At 47.0% G+C, this 19570-nt stretch overlaps 1 protein-coding gene across 16 annotated transcripts in view; it reads right to left on the bottom strand.

Annotated features, from left to right (window-relative positions):
• The window catches only part of Ppfibp1 (PPFIA binding protein 1), a 146027-nt gene that overhangs the window by 28127 nt on the left and 98330 nt on the right, over positions 1-19570 (bottom strand). For 6 of the 16 annotated variants that reach the window (XM_040743627.1, XM_040743626.1, XM_040743629.1 and 3 more), the window contains exons 4-12: positions 16690-16776; positions 14959-15072; positions 14017-14148; positions 8297-8389; positions 7879-7971; positions 6485-6599; positions 5202-5234; positions 3888-3949; positions 2118-2193 (exon numbers count right to left, since the gene is read on the bottom strand). In XM_040743627.1, coding sequence (XP_040599561.1) covers positions 2118-2193; positions 3888-3949; positions 5202-5234; positions 6485-6599; positions 7879-7971; positions 8297-8389; positions 14017-14148; positions 14959-15072; positions 16690-16776 — 805 coding nt within the window. The remainder of the gene's footprint in view (positions 1-2117; positions 2194-3887; positions 3950-5201; positions 5235-6484; positions 6600-7878; positions 7972-8296; positions 8390-14016; positions 14149-14958; positions 15073-16689; positions 16777-19570) is intronic. The other 10 variants (XM_040743634.1, XM_040743642.1, XM_040743637.1 and 7 more) reach the window with 5 other exon arrangements.

Raw genomic sequence — 19570 nt, 5'->3', positions numbered from 1 at the left:
TACACGAGGCTGGAAAGGTTCAGCTCGTTAAGTGCCTGCCCGTATAAGCATGAGGACCTAAGTTTAGATCTCCAGCGTCAACATAAAAGGTGGGCATGGTCTGGAGAGGTGGCCCAGAGGTCAAGAGCACATACTGGATTGGGTTTCCAGTCCCTAAACTAGGCAGTTTACAACTTCCTGTAACTACAGTTGCAGGGATCTGAAGCTTTCTTCTGGTCTCCTCAGGCACTGGCACACATCTGACATACATACAGCCTCCCCACCACACACATAAATAAATAAAAATAAATCTTAAAAGCCAGATGTGGTGGCCTATAGCCTTAGAGACAAATGTGGTATACATACACCCCCCACACACACGATGGGGGAAGTCCTTCTGTGTATATGTTGTCTGATTGGTTGATAAGTAAAGCATTGTTGGCCAATAAGGAAGCAAGATAGGTGGGACTAGGAGTCAAGGAGGATTCTGGGAAATGTAGTCAAGAGTGGAGCGTCGACATGTGATCCCAGGAGGAGAGGACACGTCAGGGTGGTGTCCTCGTGAAGATAAGCCCTTATAAAAATGCATATTAGTAATTACGGGTTAATAATTAGATCGGAGCTAGCCATTAAGAAACGACAGGAAGCCAGGCAGAGGTGGCACATACCTTTAATCCCAGCACTCGGGAGGCAGAGGCAGGTGGATCTCGAGACCAGCCTGGTTTACAAAGTGAGTTCCAGGACAGCCTCCAAAGGTACAGTGAAACCCTGTCTAGAAAAACTCAAAAAAGAAGATGAAGACGAAGGAGGAGGAGGAGGAGGAGGAGGAGGAGGAGGAGGAGGAGGAGGAGGAGGAGGAGGAGAAGAAGAAGAAGAAGAAGAAGAAGAAGAAGAAGAAGAAGAAGAAGAAGAAGAAGAAGAAGAAGAAGAAGAAGAAGCCATAGCAAACGACCAACAGCTTCATAATTAACATAGTGTCTTGTATGATTTGGGGACAGAGACAGCCGGCAGGAAAGAATACACGATACACACACACACATAAATGAAACTGAAATAAACCTTTAATAGCCGGATGTGCTGATCTACACACTCAGGTAGGCAGCTAAAGGCTCACTGACCAGTCAGTCTGGCCAGTTGTGAACTCCAGTGTCAGTGAGAAACTCTATCTTGTGAAGGGGCCACTGATACGATTCAGTGGGAAATGGGACTTGCTGCTAAGCAGGATGACCTGAGTTCCGGGCCTAGAATCCACATGGCAGGAGAAGACCTGCTCTCACAAGTTATCTTTGATGTACCTCATGGAAAGTGGGCAGCTTTATTAGTCCTCGTGAATAAAAAGGAGATGATAACCCATTTCTATTTACTTGTCTGTTTCGAAGCTCCTGGTCCAAAGCAGACTTTTTTGTTGTTTTTGTTTTTTGTTTCTTTTCATTCATGAATTCATCAGAGTTAACATTCACAGGCGCCCAGCCACTGTGAGTGATACCACCACTGGCCTGGTGGTCCTGAGGGGACATAAATAAATAAACAGGCTAAGCAAGCATGGGGAGCAAGCCAGTAAGCAGCACCCTCCACGGCTCTGCTTCAGCTCCTGCCTCCTGGCTCCTGCCCTGTTTGAGTCCCTGTGAACTTCTCTCAGTGATAGACGTGGATGTGGACGTGGACGTGTAAGCTGAACATTTGCCTAGCACGTGCAAGGGCCTAGGTTCAAGCTCTCAGACCAACGAAACAAAACCTCACTGGATTCTTTGCACTTGCTTAAGAGCAGATGTCCAACCCAGCTCTACTGTGATTCCTCTCCTGACATCATGCCACACCCTCCTCACAACTCAGAACTTTCCAGGTGTGCTGGTCTTTCTTCTAAAACACCTGAGGCTCTTGGCACATACTGCAGTTCTTGCTCTAGAATTCTCTGATGGAGATACTCTCACTGACACACGAATCTACACCATGCACATAAGCCTGAGTGTTTCTCACAAGCACAGCTACCTACCACTATGTCAACACATAGATGAGCCACCCAATCTGGGACAATGCATAGGAACTACGAAAGAAACTGAATCCAAACATGTAAGTTCATGGCTGGTTAAGTTTAAGTGGGGTAGGAAGGTTTCCAGAAACGTATTCCACTTTATTACCTTGGGCCAGAATTGCTGGGTCCTGCATTTTCTTGTACCTGCTCAGGCACTGCCGGAGATCTTCTATCTTCCGATCCTGTGAATAATATGGACCATCACCACTAACACAGTTCTCGAGCAGTAAAGGCAAGTGCTGTGAGCTGTTTACATAATTTGAAAATATTTCCAAACTTTAGTAAGAAGTAGCAATATCTGTACTTTTCCTGTGTGTATTGCTGACATAAGAACAGCATCTCTGGTCTTACAAATTCTTTGACTGCCATCTTTAAAAGTAAAACAGACACGACAGCACTTAACAGCGACAAAATCAAGGGCCAGTGAGACAGCTCAGTGGTGGAGAGACCCAACACTGAGTCTCATGACTTGTGTTTGATCCCAGTGGATGAAACTCCAGAGTTCAGATCCCCAGCAAACACATGAAAGCCAGGCATGGCGATGGTAACCTCAGCACTTTGGGGAGTGGGTTAGAAAGATAGAGCTGGAATCCCAGAGCCTGCTGAGGAACCAGTCTAGCTCAATCAGCAGGCTCCGGGTCACTGACCGTCTCAAAAATAAGATGGGGAGAGAATAAGAAGACATTGAAAGTGAACCTGACCTTAACTTTCAGCTTTCATATGCTTTGACACGCGTGCATGTGCGTGGATACACACATATACACACATGCGCACGCACACATACACGCACACACACACACACTCGCACACACATACATGCACACACACACATGCACACACACACACACACACGCAGGCACAGTGAAGGTAAGAGGGACCAGTGAAGGCGTGAAGAAGAGTAGCAAGCGTTGGGGGACGTCATGAGAAAGAGGAGCCATCTCTTGGGCTCCTTGGACTGAATCTTTTCTGGGAAACGTCCCGTTGTCCCGTTGTCCCATTCACTAAGGGACACTAGAGAGAGTGGTCCTGGAGGTGTAAGCTGAACCCAGTGGTTGTTAGGCAACCGGGATCTGCCAGCTCAGGTCTGTGTTGAGGAAGATACTGAAAGCCAGGCATGGGTGAGAGAAACAGACCACAGCAAGGAGAGCCCGAGGGACAAAAGCAGGGTCTAGGAGTGGCCCGTGGGGTCGGCCTGCGTCTATTCTGTTATTTCACCTCAGAAAAGCCGAGGCAATCCCAGGTATGAAAGAGGTCAGGGATGCAGTGAAAGTAACTCCAGTTTCACGGCAGTGCTAGTATCTTCTCTCTCTGTGGCTGTGTGCGCCTCGGCAAAGTTGGAGCCCCCACCTTTCAGAGGTCATGTTAGTCTGGGATTTCCAGAACACACTGCGGAATGTACATTGTCCTATCATCTGAATATAAAGAACTCTGATGGTCTCAGTATTTTCTAAATCCAAATGGGGAAGGAGGGCTTTAGGATATCCTTGGAATCCAGGCTGGTGGCCTCTCTCTATTCTGTACGTACACACACAGGCGCGTGCACACACACACATACACACACACACACACGCACGCGAGCACACACACGCACACGCACGCATGCACACAAGCATACACATGCATGTGCACACACATGCATACACATGTGCGCACACATGCACATAAACATACACATGCACACACGCACACATGCATACACTCAGTCACAAGTGACATCACTGAAGCAGTGCACACTCGGGCAGGGAGAGACAAGGAAAGCTACTGAACGTCAGTGGACCCTTAAGCGCGTCCTGTCCAGATGAAGTAGCTCAAGGAGCTGAATGCAGCAGTCATGATGCTACAGAGCACAAACAGAACACTGAAGCCCCACCGTTACCTTTTCTTCGTTTGCTGCCATCAGGGACTCCACAGCCTTTTTCATTTTTTGTACTTCAATGTCTGAAAAAACGAAGCCACACTGTCAGGGGGCACTTCAGCTAACCTGTGAGAGAAGCCACGCTCTTCTGTCTGAAAACTCTCAAGGTAAACATGGCCGTGATTCTCTCCTAGGGACAGTAAGGGGTGAGCACGCTCTCCCTCAGCCACACAGCTGTCACTCCAGAAAGATAGCAATGTGGGTAGGGGGGAGCGGGATACCCTTTCTTAGAGAAAGAACAAAACCTCTAAACACTGACGATGAAATATGGGTGCAGCAGCAATGACAGTACCGAGTTTTCAAAAAAGGAAGTCACGGGCAGTGAGTGACAGCAACGGATGGTGTTCAGAGACCAAGGCAGAGGGACGGTGCTCAGTTATAACCAAGCTGGAGATGCCATGGTGAGAGCCTGAGCATGTGTTCATGTAAGCAGCCATGCTGAGAAGCCAGCTGTCGTTCCACAGAAGGGAGAGTAGCCTGCTTCATCTCCAAGCCTCATTTCTAGCACTGTTCTAAAACAGAAGCCGAAACACCACAGCCACAGTGTGCAGGGTGCGACTCTCCTTAAAGTTTGATGGCCAAGTACAAGTGCTACTTGAAGCATGAAAACCTAACGTATTTTTTAATAAAAGTGAACATTCAACCCCAAAGGGAACCGACAATTAAAATGTAGAAAAAGGAGGATATTTAGATAAAGTCACCAACTTAAGGGGGAGTCAGGATTCTAGTAATCTTAAAAACCGGTACTGATGCATTTTCAACTAGGAATGGCTGAGGTCTGCTTGTTGTTTGTTTTAAAGCAAGTTCCCTTAACCTATGTTTATGGGGCATTAAATAGCCCCGGGCTCTGTAAAGCCTCAGAGTAGACCACCCCCCTCACATAATAATGAGCTCCGAAGCAGCCGGAGCAAAGCTCAGCACACGCTCTGGCCATGGTGACAGAGTCGCGTCTCCGCAGATGTGCACGCTGTCTTGTCCCCTGCACCTGAGTCACCCACACCACAGAGAGCATGCTCTCTGAGCTCACTTCTCTGTGCGCCCTGCTGCACTCTGGGAAGTGAACGGGCTGCAGGAAAGAAAAACCCGCAACATGATCTTTCCCTGCGCGTTTTACAGCCTGTGTGTCTAGCCTCTGCTTTGCACACCGTGAAGAAATGGGGGCTTACTGATGAAGCAGCTGCACGTGTTTACTGACAGAAATGTTTTAAACATGCAGAGAATGCAGTGGCACTGCTGGCAAACGAGAGGCTGACGGGAAGACACCAAAAACCTTACTTTTCTCTTTCAGCTTCTTTTTAACATTTTCATCTGCACAGGAAAACCCATCGGATTGGAAGTTAGCATACATTACAACAAAAACTCTATCTTAGAAGTCCTAGCACCGGGTTTCCCTGTACCTAAGCGCTGGACTCTCAAAACAGCCCAGATAGGAAGGACCATGCATGCGTGTGGGCCTGGCAGTGCAGTCAGCGCAGCCTCGGGAGGAACTCCCATGCAGACAGTTGAGTTGCTCGCTCTGAGCTTCAGCTTTCTGAACCTCGCTGTTTCCATGTGAAAGTTAGGCCCACGGGCCCAACCAACCAGGATGCGGACCGGCCAGCGTCGCTCCGGTAGGTTTTTCCAAATGTCAGTTTGACACCTGGTCCTCCTGACTCTGTGCCACATCCAACACTCAAGTCCAACATCACTGCAATGGTCTGTCCCCTGCTCCAGGAGACAAAGTCCACTGATGACACAGTCAGGAACAGGGTTAGACTGCCAGGAGGTTTCTAAACCCCTGTGTTCAGACCCTGAGCTTAGCTGGTCCTGTGGTTCAGACTGGTTCCAATCCCCGATTCGGAGTGGGCAGCACTCCCTAAACACACCTCCAGCCTACACGCACTCACTCAGGGTCCACTCTAGTCTGAAACTCTAAAAGTGGGACCACCATTGTGGTTCAGGGGTACAGCATGTGATTAGCAGATTCAATCCTAAAACGGTGATCTGTTTCTGAATGTCCTATAACATTGTTTTACTTACGTCAAAACTCAGGAAGGAAAGCCCGCCTCTCTAAAGCTGAACACACTGAGTTTCTAGTGGGTATAAAATGCTACTTGATTCCATACAAAACCCAGCGCGACAAAGCTCCGCCAACTGGAATCTGGCTGTCCAAATGAGCCAGAAACTGCTCTGGTGTCCAGCGTCATGGTTGTCACTGGACATATTTATGGATGCACGCACGCACACACGCATGCATGCATACATACATTCATACATACATCACAAAGGAAGGCCAAGTCTGACCTAGTATCCCAGATATTATACATATTATATTGCAAGATTTAACAACAAATGAATCAGGGTCTCCCTGTGTCGTCCAGGCTGGTGTCCAACCTATGATCCTTCCGCTTCAGTATCCAGGAACTGGGACGGCAACTGTGTGCCACTCCACCAGACCGAAATGTAAGTTTTTTTTAATGTCACTGGGGTTGTTTTTCCATTGCCCAACTTCAGCTCCTCTCCAATGCTTCACGGGATTGTGACAGAGCAAGGTATCCAATGACAGACGACGGTCTTACCTCGATCAAGGCTCTCCACCCCGTCTCCTCTCGCCTTGCAAAGCACTCTCTCCTGCAGCCTCTGCACTTCACGGTCCTTCTCTTCCAGTTGCTCTTTTAGAGATGTCAATTCATCCTACAAAAATCACAAGTTCACTTTACAACAGTAGACTATGGCAGAGGAGGGATATTTATAGAGCATATTAGCCCTGAAGTCAAAACTCAGGCTACGTGAATGAGACAAAAATTTGCAAAAACTTACACACAAACACAAATTAGACAGAGGCGATGGTGAGCACTACTAATATGAGTAATTTGTAATAATTACGGTGTGGGTGTAAAACTCAAGTTCGTGAGTAAATGTAAGAAGAAACAGAATAACCAGGACATGGTATTCCCTAAAGCTCCGCCTACATTAAATCAAAAAGTCTCACCAAGTTAATCAGAGAAGATGGCCAAAATTAGATACTTGTCATAGAAGCAAAATCAAATACTTCCTCAGCATTTCAAGGTGACTCTCACGATTCTGGGATAACCACTGGGCTTCAGCAGCCATGGGGAGGCAATTGGGGGGTGACTATGAAATGGGGGACTAGATAATCCACCCTCACCACTGAACAAGACAGACTCCTGCAGCAATGGGAAAGGGGGAACCTAGAAAAAGAGGACTTAAGTCTTCCTGTTGTCGGTGTACCTGCAGAAGCTTCTGAGGCCACTGACGGATTTGTAAACGTTTTAAACTTCAGTTTTGCTTTCCAAAGTACTGGCTGCAGCAAACTTATATATTGCAGGCTGCATCTGATGCAGAAACTAGGTTGTGCAACAACAGCACGTCTGCCTTTTACTCAGTGTGGCATTTACTCACAGAATCTTCATTCAGCCCTCTGCAGGGCTGTGAAAATGCACGCAGGAGGCCCAGCTGGCCTTGTACTGCTGTCTTATGGTGAGGGTGGAGTAAGTTCGGAAGACTTCAGAGCCCTGCCAGCTGGGCCGCTGGGCTCTTGGGCAGTGGCTTCCCTTCCCTGCCACAATGACGAGCTCAGCATACACACTGACCTTCCAGAGAGCCCTAACAGAGGAGAGCAGGCTCCAGCTACTCAGGTGGAATTCCTCCACAGTCGAACTTTTTAACAATGACTTTTAATATGCTTAGGGGTCAGGTAGTCTAAGGATTAAGCTTATAAGCTAATACTTTTATATTTCACCCACTCGTTATTTGCATTAAGATCTCATTGTCCTTTTAATCAGGGTGGGTGTATTCTTAATAAACAGGTGGCACATGCACGCGCGCACGCACACACACACACACACACACGCACACACACACAATAAATGCGCATGCTACTAAAAAAACACCATCACAGCAAAACGACACAAGCCAGAAGGCAATAGCCGTGGGGCTCCAACAAAGTCACCTTCAGTGCGTCCCATTTTTGTTCCATCCGCTGCTTTTCATACTGCATCTGACCCACCTTGATTTTCATGCTAGAAAGTTTGGCCATTAAAGACTGGTAGAGAGACAGAGGGAGTGAGAGAAAACAAGGCAGAAAAAGACAGGCAAAGTAACCAAGAGAAAACAGTATCAGTTCTCGAAGAAGGTTAGCTAATTCAGAAACGGCAGGCGGTGTCCTGCCAAAGTGACTAAGCCATTGGGTCCTACTGAGGACGCTAGCACGCAAGCTCATTGTCTCCAGCCTCAGGGAAACACCGTTTACTCGTAAGGCATGTACGTCATCGTGTACGAGCTGGGAAACACTTTTACGTGAGAGCGATCACAGAACGGTAGGCCACGTTTAAAAAAAAATTACTTTTTTTTTCCAGAGAGAAACTTACTTTAGTTGACTTAAGTTTTTTCTCATACTGAAGTCTTTCACTGTCCATTTCACTGACTTTTAACCTCAAATCATTGATCTCTTGTATTAGCCCCTGTCCAAAAAAAAAAAAAAAAAAACAAACCATTAGAAAAGGGTATAGCACAGTTCCCAAAAGAGTAGCCAGGAAGCCATGAGCCAGGAACAGCTCCTCGAATATGAGCTATGAGAACCAGGGAGATCCAGTGAAGTTTACCTCTGACAGCCAAAGCATACTTGCACTAACACAGTAACTTAAGTTCCCAGGACCTCTGCCCGCAAGTGCTGGGTTTATGGAAACTAACAGGGCTGTGATTCTGACTAGGAAAATGCTGTTGTTGGAATGTTGTGGATAATCCTCCTGTACACTGTAGATATGTATCGCTCTCATTGGTCAATAAAGACCTGACTGGCCCGTCAGGAAGTATGGACGGGACAGCCAAACTAAGGATGCTGGGAAGAAGGAGGGCAGAGTCTAGGGAGACACCGGCCAGCGGGCTGAGGAAGCAGGACGTGCAGAAAAAAAAAAAAGGTACCAAGCCACATGGCAGAGAACAGATAAGAAATATGGGTTTATTTAAATTTAAGAGTTAGCTAGTAACGAGACTGAGCTATTGGCTGAGCATTTGTAATTAATACAAGCCTCAATGTGTTTATTTTGGGAGCTGCTGGCAGGACAAAAACTCCTGCCTACAGCTGGAATCCTTGGAGCAAGTGCCCGGCATGGTACCATAAGGTTGAGGAACCTGTAAGGGGTCAGGCCTATAGGGCGATCCTTTGACCATCAGGGGCATGCCCCTGAAGGGGACTGGGGAAACCACAGTGCCTTCCCCCTCTTTTCTGCTTCCTGGTCATGAGGTGAGCAGTTTTCTGTGCCACACACTCAGGGTAATGTGCTGCTTCATCACTGGTTCACAAGGAATGGGGCCCACTGACCCTGGACTGAAATCTCCACCACTGTGGGCTACAATAAGCCGCCTCTTCATAAGCCGTCTGGGGTATCCGTCATAGTGGTGCGCCCTGCTTTCCCTCCTGCTGCTGTGATTAAACACTCCGACCAAAAGCAGCTGAGGGGAAGAAACGGTTTTCGCCGGGTTTACACTTCCAAGTCACAGTCCGTCCCGGGGGAAGTCGGTCGGGGTGGGAAGCCAAGTCAGGGGCCTGGAGGCAGGAACCAGACGAGTACTGCTCACTGGCTCCTTCACAGGCTCACTCACTGGCTCATGCTCGGGCTCACTCACTGGCTCCTTCACGGGCTCACTCACTCACTGGCTCATGCTCGGGCTCACTCACTGGCTCATGCTCGGGCTCACTCACTCACTCACTCATGCTCGGGCTCACTCACTCACTCACTCACTCACTCACTCACTCACTCACTCATGCTCGGGCTCACTCACTCACTCACTCATGCTCGGGCTCACTCACTCACTCACTCATGCTCGGGCTCACTCACTCACTCACTCACTCACTCACTCATGCTCGGGCTCACTCACTCACTCACTCACTCATGCTCGGGCTCACTCACTCACTCACTCATGCTCGGGCTCACTCACTCACTCACTGGCTCATGCTCGGGCTCACTCACTCACTCACTCATGCTCGGGCTCACTCACTCACTCACTCATGCTTGGGCTCACTCACTCACTCACTCATGCTCAGGCTCACTCACTCACTCACTCACTCACTCATGCTCGGGCTCACTCACTCACTCACTCACTCACTCACTCACTCACTCACTCACTCACTCACCTGGCTCATGCTCGGGCTCACTCACTCACTGGCTCATGCTCACTTAGCTTTCTTAGGCAGCCCAGGAGACGGAGGTCCCCACAGTGGGCTGAGCCTGCTGCATCAGTTAAGACGAGCAAGACAATTCCTCACACATGTCCACAGACTAACCCGACACAGACAAATGACGCCCTGGGACTGTGTCAAGTTGACAGTCAGTGCTTACCGGGACATGACAGAAATGGGACTAGCTCTCAGAGGCAGTTTAACACCGGGCTCAAAGCCACTTAGCAACCAGTCCTACATTCAAACTATCTACGAACTCCATCACATAAACTAGAGATTTTCTCTGGCATAACCATTTACTTAATATCCTTTTCTGTGACATATTAGTAGTTATTTGAAGATTTCTGTAATTGTTTGCCTAGTCTACAAAAATGCAGACCTAAATTTCTTTAAACCAAGAACCTCAAACTGAAGACAGAGATGAAGGTGTTTTATGTGTGTGTGTTCATATATCTAATACAATACAGTGGTGTAATTTTATATGTGCAAAATTGTAAAATATCCAAATGACAGAATATAATTTAACACCATTTCTGCTATCATTTTCAAATTGTGCTTTTAAAATTTGCCCAAATACCCTGAATTCAGTTTAAAAAGAGTCAGTTCCCCCATATGCTCATCTTCCCTGCATAGAAGCCAAGAGTGGCCTTCCTTCCCCGGCCTTTTAGACTTTGTTATAGTTAGCGGGCAGCTTTGAACTCCCAGCACGTGCTGTTGCAAACGCCAACACTTCCTTTAGTGGTGATTGCAAAGACAAAGAAACAACTACAGAAAACTGAACTGTATGTATATTGAGGACATTTTCGTGTTTTTGTTTTTGTTTTTTTAAGAAAAACGGTCCAAGCCAGGCAGTGGTGGCATACGCCTTTACTTCCAGAACTTGGGAGGCAGAGGCCCCACAGATCTCTGTGAGTTTGAGGCCTGGTCTACACAGAGAGTTCCAGGACAGCCAGAGAAACACTGTCTCAAACAAGCCCCGCGCCCCCAAAAGAAGGCAAAAACCAAAGCTCAACTATCCAAATGTTTTTGGTGGAAATGCATTTTAAATATGAATTAAAGGTCCAACATGGGAGAAGTCTGATATGCCCATGACAAGTCTGGCTGGAAAATATGGCACTGTATCCTTAAGGCTATGTATGTATATATGTATATACATATGCACATATATATGTATATATCTTTACATATACTAATTTGGTTAGTTAATCAGTTCAGCCTCCTTTCAGAGCTGAATTTTTTGGCCATCTGTGTTCATACCAGAAGGGGGCGCTGTTGGATGAGCCAAGCACCTCCCAGTAACAAGTTCCAGGACATGCCAAGTTCTAAGTCTTCAAGGTTTAGAGATTTTAATGCGCTATTTTTGGAAATGCCTATAAGTGTTCCTCACTTCAACATTTTCGTGGAAACTAATAGCCAAACACTCTAAAATTCTCAAATAGTGTTGAGATTTGAGATTGCAGAAATAACTAGGCAAATGTTTTATTTTGAAGGAAACATCAAGCCAGAACATGTGTACATATCCCATTCTGTTTCAACGTTTGAAGACTATCTTTGATAATTTTTATATAAAATCACAACATCAAATATTCTGTCGTCTGCCCTGTGAAGATTTATACACTGTATCTGCAGTGTGGATTGGTTCAGAGAAAATGACCAGGGCTTGTTTCCTAGCAGTGCGTTCATGGCGTCACTGGGCATTTGCATGAGAACACGTGAGAAGAATGGAAAGTGGGAAGCCTGAGGCTGACAGGATGAGGAAAGGGAAAACACCTTAGCAGATTCTTGTAGAAAGCCATTAAAGTAGGGCCAGGCGGCGGTGACGCACGCCTTTAATCCCAGCACTCGGGGAGCAGAGGCAGGAGGATCTCTGAATTCAAGGCCACCCTGGGCTACAGAGCGAGTTCCAAGACAGCCAGGGCCACACAGAGAAACCTAGTCTTGAAAAAGAAAACAAAAGAAGAACAACAAAAAAGCACTAAAATAAGACTTTTAGAGAGGCTGGGTCACGCTCCTGCTTTAAGAGGCTCAGTCCTGATTACGGTGGAGTGTGCTCTTAAGCGGGACTGACAAGGGGTTCCAAGGTCAGAACTTGGACTAAGATGGTTATTTCTTTTTTGCCACGAAGGAAGTAGACAACCAAGGCTTTCCGCAGTAACTGGATCTTGGATGGGAAACTTTCCTTTGGGAAATCACCATGGAGTAAGTTAATAATCATCTCAAGCGTGACATCACATGGCATGGATAACACAGTCTGTGATATGCAAATACTTGACATGAAGGGAAGAGAAAAGGAAACAACCCTCCTCCCTCCCCTTCCTGGTACTCGGGACACTGACCCAGGATGCTGCCCAGCACCCCGAACCAGGAGACAAAACAGGAAATACAGAGGAGTGGTGACCCCAAGAAGGAATTTCTGCAGCTCCTTCCCACTTTTCATTTCACTTCGGTTCATTTGTGGCATCAGGGGACTGAGCATGGCGGTGAGCACGTGCTGGAAAAGGATCCCGCCCCTTGGCTGCATCCTCAGCCCTGGGTTTCATCCTAAATGGAGACCTGAAGTAGACAGATACGCTCCGCCTCTCCCCCACCAAACACCAGACTAGAATTCTAGAATTCCCAGATCAGCAATAAGATGAGAGAAGAAGTTTCTCCTGCCACAAATGCTTTAAAGATTCAGAGAGAGAGAGAGAGAGAGAGAGAGAGAGAGAGAGAGAGAGAGAGAGAGAGAGAGAGAGAGAGAGAGAGAGAGAGAGAGAGAGAGAGAGAAGTGATTTTTTTAAAAACTGGCTTGCTCAGGCTGCTTTCTTTTCTTTCTTCTTTTTTTTTAAGATTTATTTATTTATTATGCATACAACATTCTGCCTGCATGTATATTCACATGCCAGAAGGGGGCACCAGATCTCACTACAGATGGTTGTGAGCCACCATGTGGTTGCTGGGAATTGAACTCAGGACCTCTGGAAGAGCAGCCAGTGCTCGTAACCTCTGAGCCATCTCTCCAGCCCCGAGAAGTGATTTTTTTGAGCCACCCATTTTAAGTGCTGGGAACCAAGCTCCGGCCCTCTGCAAGAGCAACAAGTGCTCTTAATTGCTGAGCTATTGTGCCCCTCCCCCACAGGCACTTTCCATTGTAGAATTCACACTAAATTTCATAGAAGTATAGAGAATTTTAGCTAATTACAATGACTTATATGTGGAACATACCAAAAGTTAAGAGTCAAATAAAAGGGTCTCCACATGCTAGACTTCTGTGAATGTGTAACCTGAGGTTTCTACACATTAACAAATCCCCTTAAGACACAGTAAATGACTAGGGGGCCTAAATAAGGACAACTGGTAAAACCATGTACTCAATTACACTATTTCAAATTAAGAAAACCAGCATGGTTTTGTCAGGCAGGTGCCACGAATATCCTGTAGTCAAAACTAGTTCTTATTTCAAAGAAACAAACTCTAAGCCCAAAAAACTGGAGTTAGCATTTAGTGAAGAAATTACAATGTGGTTAAGGTTTATCCTGAGATCTTTTTTATTTACTGTTTTCTTTTTTTTTTTTTTTTTAGACAAGGGTTTCTTGGTGTCCAGTCTACTCTCAAACTCCCTGCGTAATGGAGGCTGGCTCTGAACCCCTGATCCTCTGTGCTGGGATTACAGGCACCTTGTGCCGCCATGCGCATGGCTTACTGTCTTTGGAGTGGTGCTAAGGGTAAAAGTCCTGATCATGAGACCTATTACTGAGCTACACTCCAAAACCTAAAATTTCTTAAAAGGAAGCAGGATGAGAGGACATTGTAACCAGTCACCTTCCCTTCATAGCTCCAGGGATTTTTGGCTTTGTCCTGGGTATGTGTGTATGTGGGCTGGGGGGGGGGGGGGATAAGAGGGAGGAGGGAAGCAGGCACACTTCTCACCTCTGTGTCTCTGAACCTGTCTTCATAGTCCAGCCTGTCCTTCTCGACAGCCGTCAGTTTCAACTTCAGGTTAGAGACCTCAGCCATGAGCTCCAGCTTCTGTGTTTCTAAGGAGGTCCTACTCAGAAGCTCCTGTTAGGGTTTCAGATTAATATCCACAAGCCGTTTTAGCATAAGTTCTGTCGTGACCCCAAAGCAGCAAAGGTTAAATTGAGCACGGTCTGTGGGCTAAGAGTGGCGGCCACGCGCCACGCTGCTGAGGACCACGTTACTCTGGCGACCACTTCTGGACAGAACTAAACACACCCCCAGGTTGTCGGGAAGAGGCATCTTTTCCCTACACTCTGAAGCCTAACGACAGCATTGCTGTACTCAGAGCTTGCTACGTGCCAGGGACTGGGAGACATTCTCATATGTGGTTCCATCTCTGCAGCAATCTTAGGAGGTCCAAAAGCTTATCAGCCTCATTGATCAGGGTTCCTAGGGACCTGGAAACTGAGGGACAGAGAGGTCACGAGCCTGTCGGGGCATGCAGGCAGGCAGCGTGGCAGACAGACAATCAACAGAGGCAGTTCTGTTTCCGTGCGCCCCGTGTGTACTCTGCCCACGGCATCACAAGGCTTCGCACCTACAAGCCCTGTGTGCACACACGATGTGTGTGTCGGGGCTCACTCTTTGTTGTGTTTTGTTTTGCTAAAAACAAGTTGCACATGGTGTTGATCATCTCATGGTTGAGAGCTGGAAATAGTATGAATGCAAGAGACCAACTTACAACTCCTGTGACACTGTACACTGTTCTGACTGAATGACTCTGCACGTCTCTGTGTTTCTAGACTCCTCTACTCAAGGCTTTAAGTGCACCGGTCCTACGGGATTCTGGGATTCACTGCCACAGACACTAGACAGGAATGTGACCCCTCCCCCACAGGCTTCGGCCCATACCTGCTGCAGCATCTCCTCCGTGGCATTCAGCTTCTCTCTGTGCTCCTCAAGACAAAACTCCAAATCTCGAATCTTCTCTCCCTGAGCCTCTACTTGGTCTGTCAACACGCTCACCTGTTAATTTAAAGCAAAAGACAGCAATGGGTTCGAGAGACTCTGGGTCCCAGAGCATGCTTCATTCTCTAACTGTAACAGTGAGACCCATCACTCCTGGTGGCTTAAGACATCCCCGGCTTGACAAGGTGACAGTGGTCCTTCCCTTTGCTACTTACATTCTGTTCCGTGTGGGTCAAACCGAGGGCCTTGTGCGAGCTAGGCAGGCACTGTGCTGCTCAGTGGTGTCTGCGGCCCTTTGCTGCCCTATAACTTAAGGAATCCTACTCAACTTAGGAGAGACTGGGCGCTGATCAGAGAGATGCAATACTTTACATATTAAAATCACTTCTGTTACAAGGGTATATAAAAATTTTGATTTCTAAGGTGAAGAACCAGGATTAGAGGGCAACAGAGAAAATGAGGTCCATATTTGAAACAGACATTTAGGACCCACCGCACAGATCTCATTCTCCAATTAAAAAAAAAAAGGAGCAAAAATAAATAAAGAACTCAAATTCTGCAAGCTCTTTCAGGGTCAACACAATCCTAAATTTGTTCAGAGCCAGGGTGTGACGAAGAGTGGTATACTGTTTTCAACACGTGCAAGACCCTTCAGTTCCCAGAATCACAAGGAAAAAAGAAACAGCCAGAGTATACCACAGCACACTCAAATGCCCCAAGAAACAGCGGGGTTCATCTCTCGTCCTCAGGGTCCCATGCGGATCTACAGGTCTCTCCTCGGGGATCACCAGCTGAGTAAATATACTTTGATGTGGTTTGTTCCAAACATAAAAGCATTTTCTCTGAACTTAGAAACTCCACGAAGAAGCAAACAAACATCCCACTGCAGTTTCCAACAGCAGGCTCCACTCAGGCTGCTCTGCTTGGTTCGTGTATCATTTTCAAAGCTTGGAGGTTAATATGTATATTCAGGCTGAGATATTTACACTACAGGTACTCGCAGATCTGATTTTCTACTTCAAACATCTGTAAAAATCAGACCTAATGGTAGGTAACACAGGAAGTCATCTCAAGTGGCACTGAGTCTGACTGGAGGGCCCAGTCAAGGACCTGTTCCTGTGGACTGGGTGACATACTCTTGGCCCCCGACAGCCAGCCCACCACACTCCCTGTATGGCTGGCTGGCCTAGCACACTACTCCTTTTGTGAGGTAGGCTCTTACACTATAGTCCAAGTTGGCCTCAAACTCACAGCAATCCCTCCTAAGCGCTGGGATTACAGACACTGACACCACAGCTTCTTTCTACCCACTGTATTATTTCTGTCAGTAGCTGGTCGGGTTACTGTACACATTTGAACTGAACTTTTCATTTTCTATAGTCCCTTGGAATCTGTGTGGGGCTGGCTCAAGAATCCCTGCAGATACCAAAGTCTGCATGCTCAAGCCCCTTCGTAGAACACCAGGGCACTCACATGGAACCCAAATACCTTCCTTATGCTCCCAGACACCATGAGGTCCCTCAGTACAACATAACACATGTGAACACTGTTACGTTGCCATTCAACCACAGGTATTCACGTATCTGACGGCCCTTTTACTACAGGTGTAATGAGTTCCCCATTTACCAGATCCAAAGTTGCAAGGACACTCTGTGTCCTGAGAAAGGAACTTGCCTGAAGAACAAGGGATTCCTTGTCGTTTTCTAGACGCGCTAGCCTTTCTTGATATACGTCTCCATTCCCAGGTAGGTGTCCGTTTGTCTGAACAAGAAAATAACACAGGTCAACTCTCCTTTAGGATTGACATGTTATGAATCAGTAAAATTGACATTTAAAAAAAATCCAAATGGCAACATATTAAATCCATCATATCTGTCACTGCCATGAATGGAAAATAGAATTAATTGACTTCAAAGTAGGTATGGCAGGCACAGCGGGCACCTGCATACAATTGAGCACCTAGACACAACTGACTGACCCACACCATTTCTGAGCAAACAGAAGACAAGTGCCCTGTCTTAGTTCTCAATGTACTGCTACGATAAGACACGGACCTAAAAACCACCTGGGAAAGAAAGGATTTGTTATAGTCCACCATAATGAAAGTCAGGGCAAGAAAGGAAGCAGAGGTCTTAGAGGAACCTTGCTCACTATCCTGCTCCTCATGGCCTGCTCAGCCTGCTTTCTTATACAACCCAAGACCACCTGCCCTGGAATGCCCTCACCCCAGTGGGCTGAGCCTTCCACATCAATCATTAGTTAGGACTATGCCCTCTGGGCCCGTCTATGAGCTGATTTGATAATGGGGACCTTTCCTTGGTTGAGCTGTGTCAAGCTCACAAAAAAACGCTAACAGCACAACTTTCCTCGGTTGAGGCTGTGTCAAGCTCACAAAAAACGCTAACCAGCACAGTCTCCACAAAGCAGTGGCTGCTGGGATCCCCCAGTGGCCGCAGGCACAGACAGACAGCCCCGGGGCACACAGAGTTCTGAGTAGTTTGTAGAAGACAATACCCCACTTGTCCCTGAAGGGCTGCTGTCACTAACCTTGGGTGTGTACAACAGTGAGTATGACCTGTGATGTCCTCCCATACCAGCTACACAGGACTGTCAATGCCTGCCGAGGGAGCAAACCTCGGGGGCAGTGTCTGCCGGGGCTCCTCCTGCTCGCTTGGCCCTCCAGTCCCAAGATGAGGGCTCCTGCCCAGAAGCCTTCAGAAACACTCAGTCCAAAGTGATTTCCCCCGACGGCAGTGCCTGGCTAAGCTACCAGCTTTGCAATCATTTTCCACCTTGGCTAAACGAAGGTCTTAAGTGTTCACACAAAGCTATGGCCAGCCACTAGGCAAAGCCTGAGCATCAGTTGTGCCTTCCTGGCATCTGGCTCCGTGTTTCTCCATGCTCACTTTCTTACTGTCCTTCCAGCCTGCTATTTTTTTTTCCCTAACCCCATTTGGTATATTATGCACAGTACAACTTTCCAAGGAAGCACAGACATTTTTTTCTACAGATTTTATTTTTATTTATTTATTTTTGAGACACAGTCTTCCTGGGCAGCCCTGGCTGTCCTGGAACTCACTATGTGCACCAGGCTGGCCTCGAACTAATGGAGAGTCACCTGCCTCTGCCTCCTGCATGCTTGGATTAAAGGTGTGAGCCACTGCACCTGACTTTTCCTTCCTTTTTCTTTATATCCAAGTCACGAAAAAGCAAGAGACATACAATTGTCACTCTGAAACAGTAGCGGCATGGCAACTTGAATGCAATTGGCCCCCATAAGCTCACCGGGAGTGAAACCATTAGGAGATGTGGACTTGTCAGATGAAGTGTGTCACTGTGGGGTTGGGCTCTGAGGTCTCACATATGCTCAAGCCACACCCAGTACCTCCCACCATTTCCTGATACCTTTGGGATCAAGGTATGGCTCGTTCTCCCTCACCGTGTCTGATGGGGGATGTTCTTTTGTGTGCTGTGAGTTCTCTTACTGGTTGATGAATAAATGCTGACTGGCCAATAGCCAGGCAGGAAGACGGTGCTACCAGACTAGGGGAAGGCTGGGAAGAGGAACAAAGAGGGAGGCCTGAGAGAGGCCACGTAGCTGCCGAGAAAGCAAGAGGCTCTGGCATCACCGGTAAGTCAAGACCAAGCGGAAATACATAGATTAATAGAAATGGGTTCATCATTAAGAGAGAGTGCTAGCCAATAAGAAGCCTGAGCCATGGTCCAAACAGCTTATATTAATATAAGCCTCTGTTTATTTATTTGGGACTGAACAGCTAGCTGCAGGACCTGGTGGGACAGAAACTTCAATCTGCCATATCTTCCCTGCATAACATCATGTCCCGCCTTGATGATAACGGGCTGAACCTCTGAAACTGTAAGTCCCCCCAATTCCATGTTTTCTTTATAAGAGGTGCCATGGTCATGGTGTCTCTCCACAGCAACAGAACCCAAGACAGAGTACATGAGACACCCCCCTTTACTGTCCCTCCTTCTTCCACTACCCTCTCCTTCTCCAGGAGGTCACTCTGGAGTCCAGAAATGTCTTCCTGCTTTAGCCTCCTGGCACAAACATAAGCCACTGCGCCCAGCTTGTGATATGTTTCTTGTGATTTCATTTAAATAGTTTATAGACACATTATGTATTTTAAATAGTTTATAGACATTATATATTTTAACTCGAGAGGCTTCTCTGGATATCCCTCTAAATACAACAGAGATAAAAGCCAAAAGGAATCCAAAAGAGAAAGGTGAGGCATCCAGAATTCAGCTGAAAAGCCAAGCCCTTCAGAGTTACAATCAGAAGAAACTCAGACTGTGCGCTCGTCCCTGGGTACACTTGATGTGACATCTATTCCTTCTCCAGAAATAGCCTGTGTCTATTCTACCTCTCCAGTTTCCTGTTTCAGGTTTTGGGAGTGATGTGTGTCATGTGTTGAGAGCAAAACAAAGTGAGAGAAGGGAGAGGAAAGGGAGGAAGGGGGTGAGGAAGGGAGGAAAAAGGCGAGAGAAGAAAGAAAATTTAGATTGGAGGCATTCCTTCTGAAGATGTCGA

Source organism: Mesocricetus auratus, unplaced genomic scaffold (genome assembly GCF_017639785.1).
Source record: "Mesocricetus auratus isolate SY011 unplaced genomic scaffold, BCM_Maur_2.0 Super-Scaffold_100001, whole genome shotgun sequence".
NCBI lineage: Eukaryota > Metazoa > Chordata > Mammalia > Rodentia > Cricetidae > Mesocricetus > Mesocricetus auratus.
Note: the sequence above shows the minus strand (reverse complement) of the source record. Positions and strands in the feature narration are given on the sequence as shown.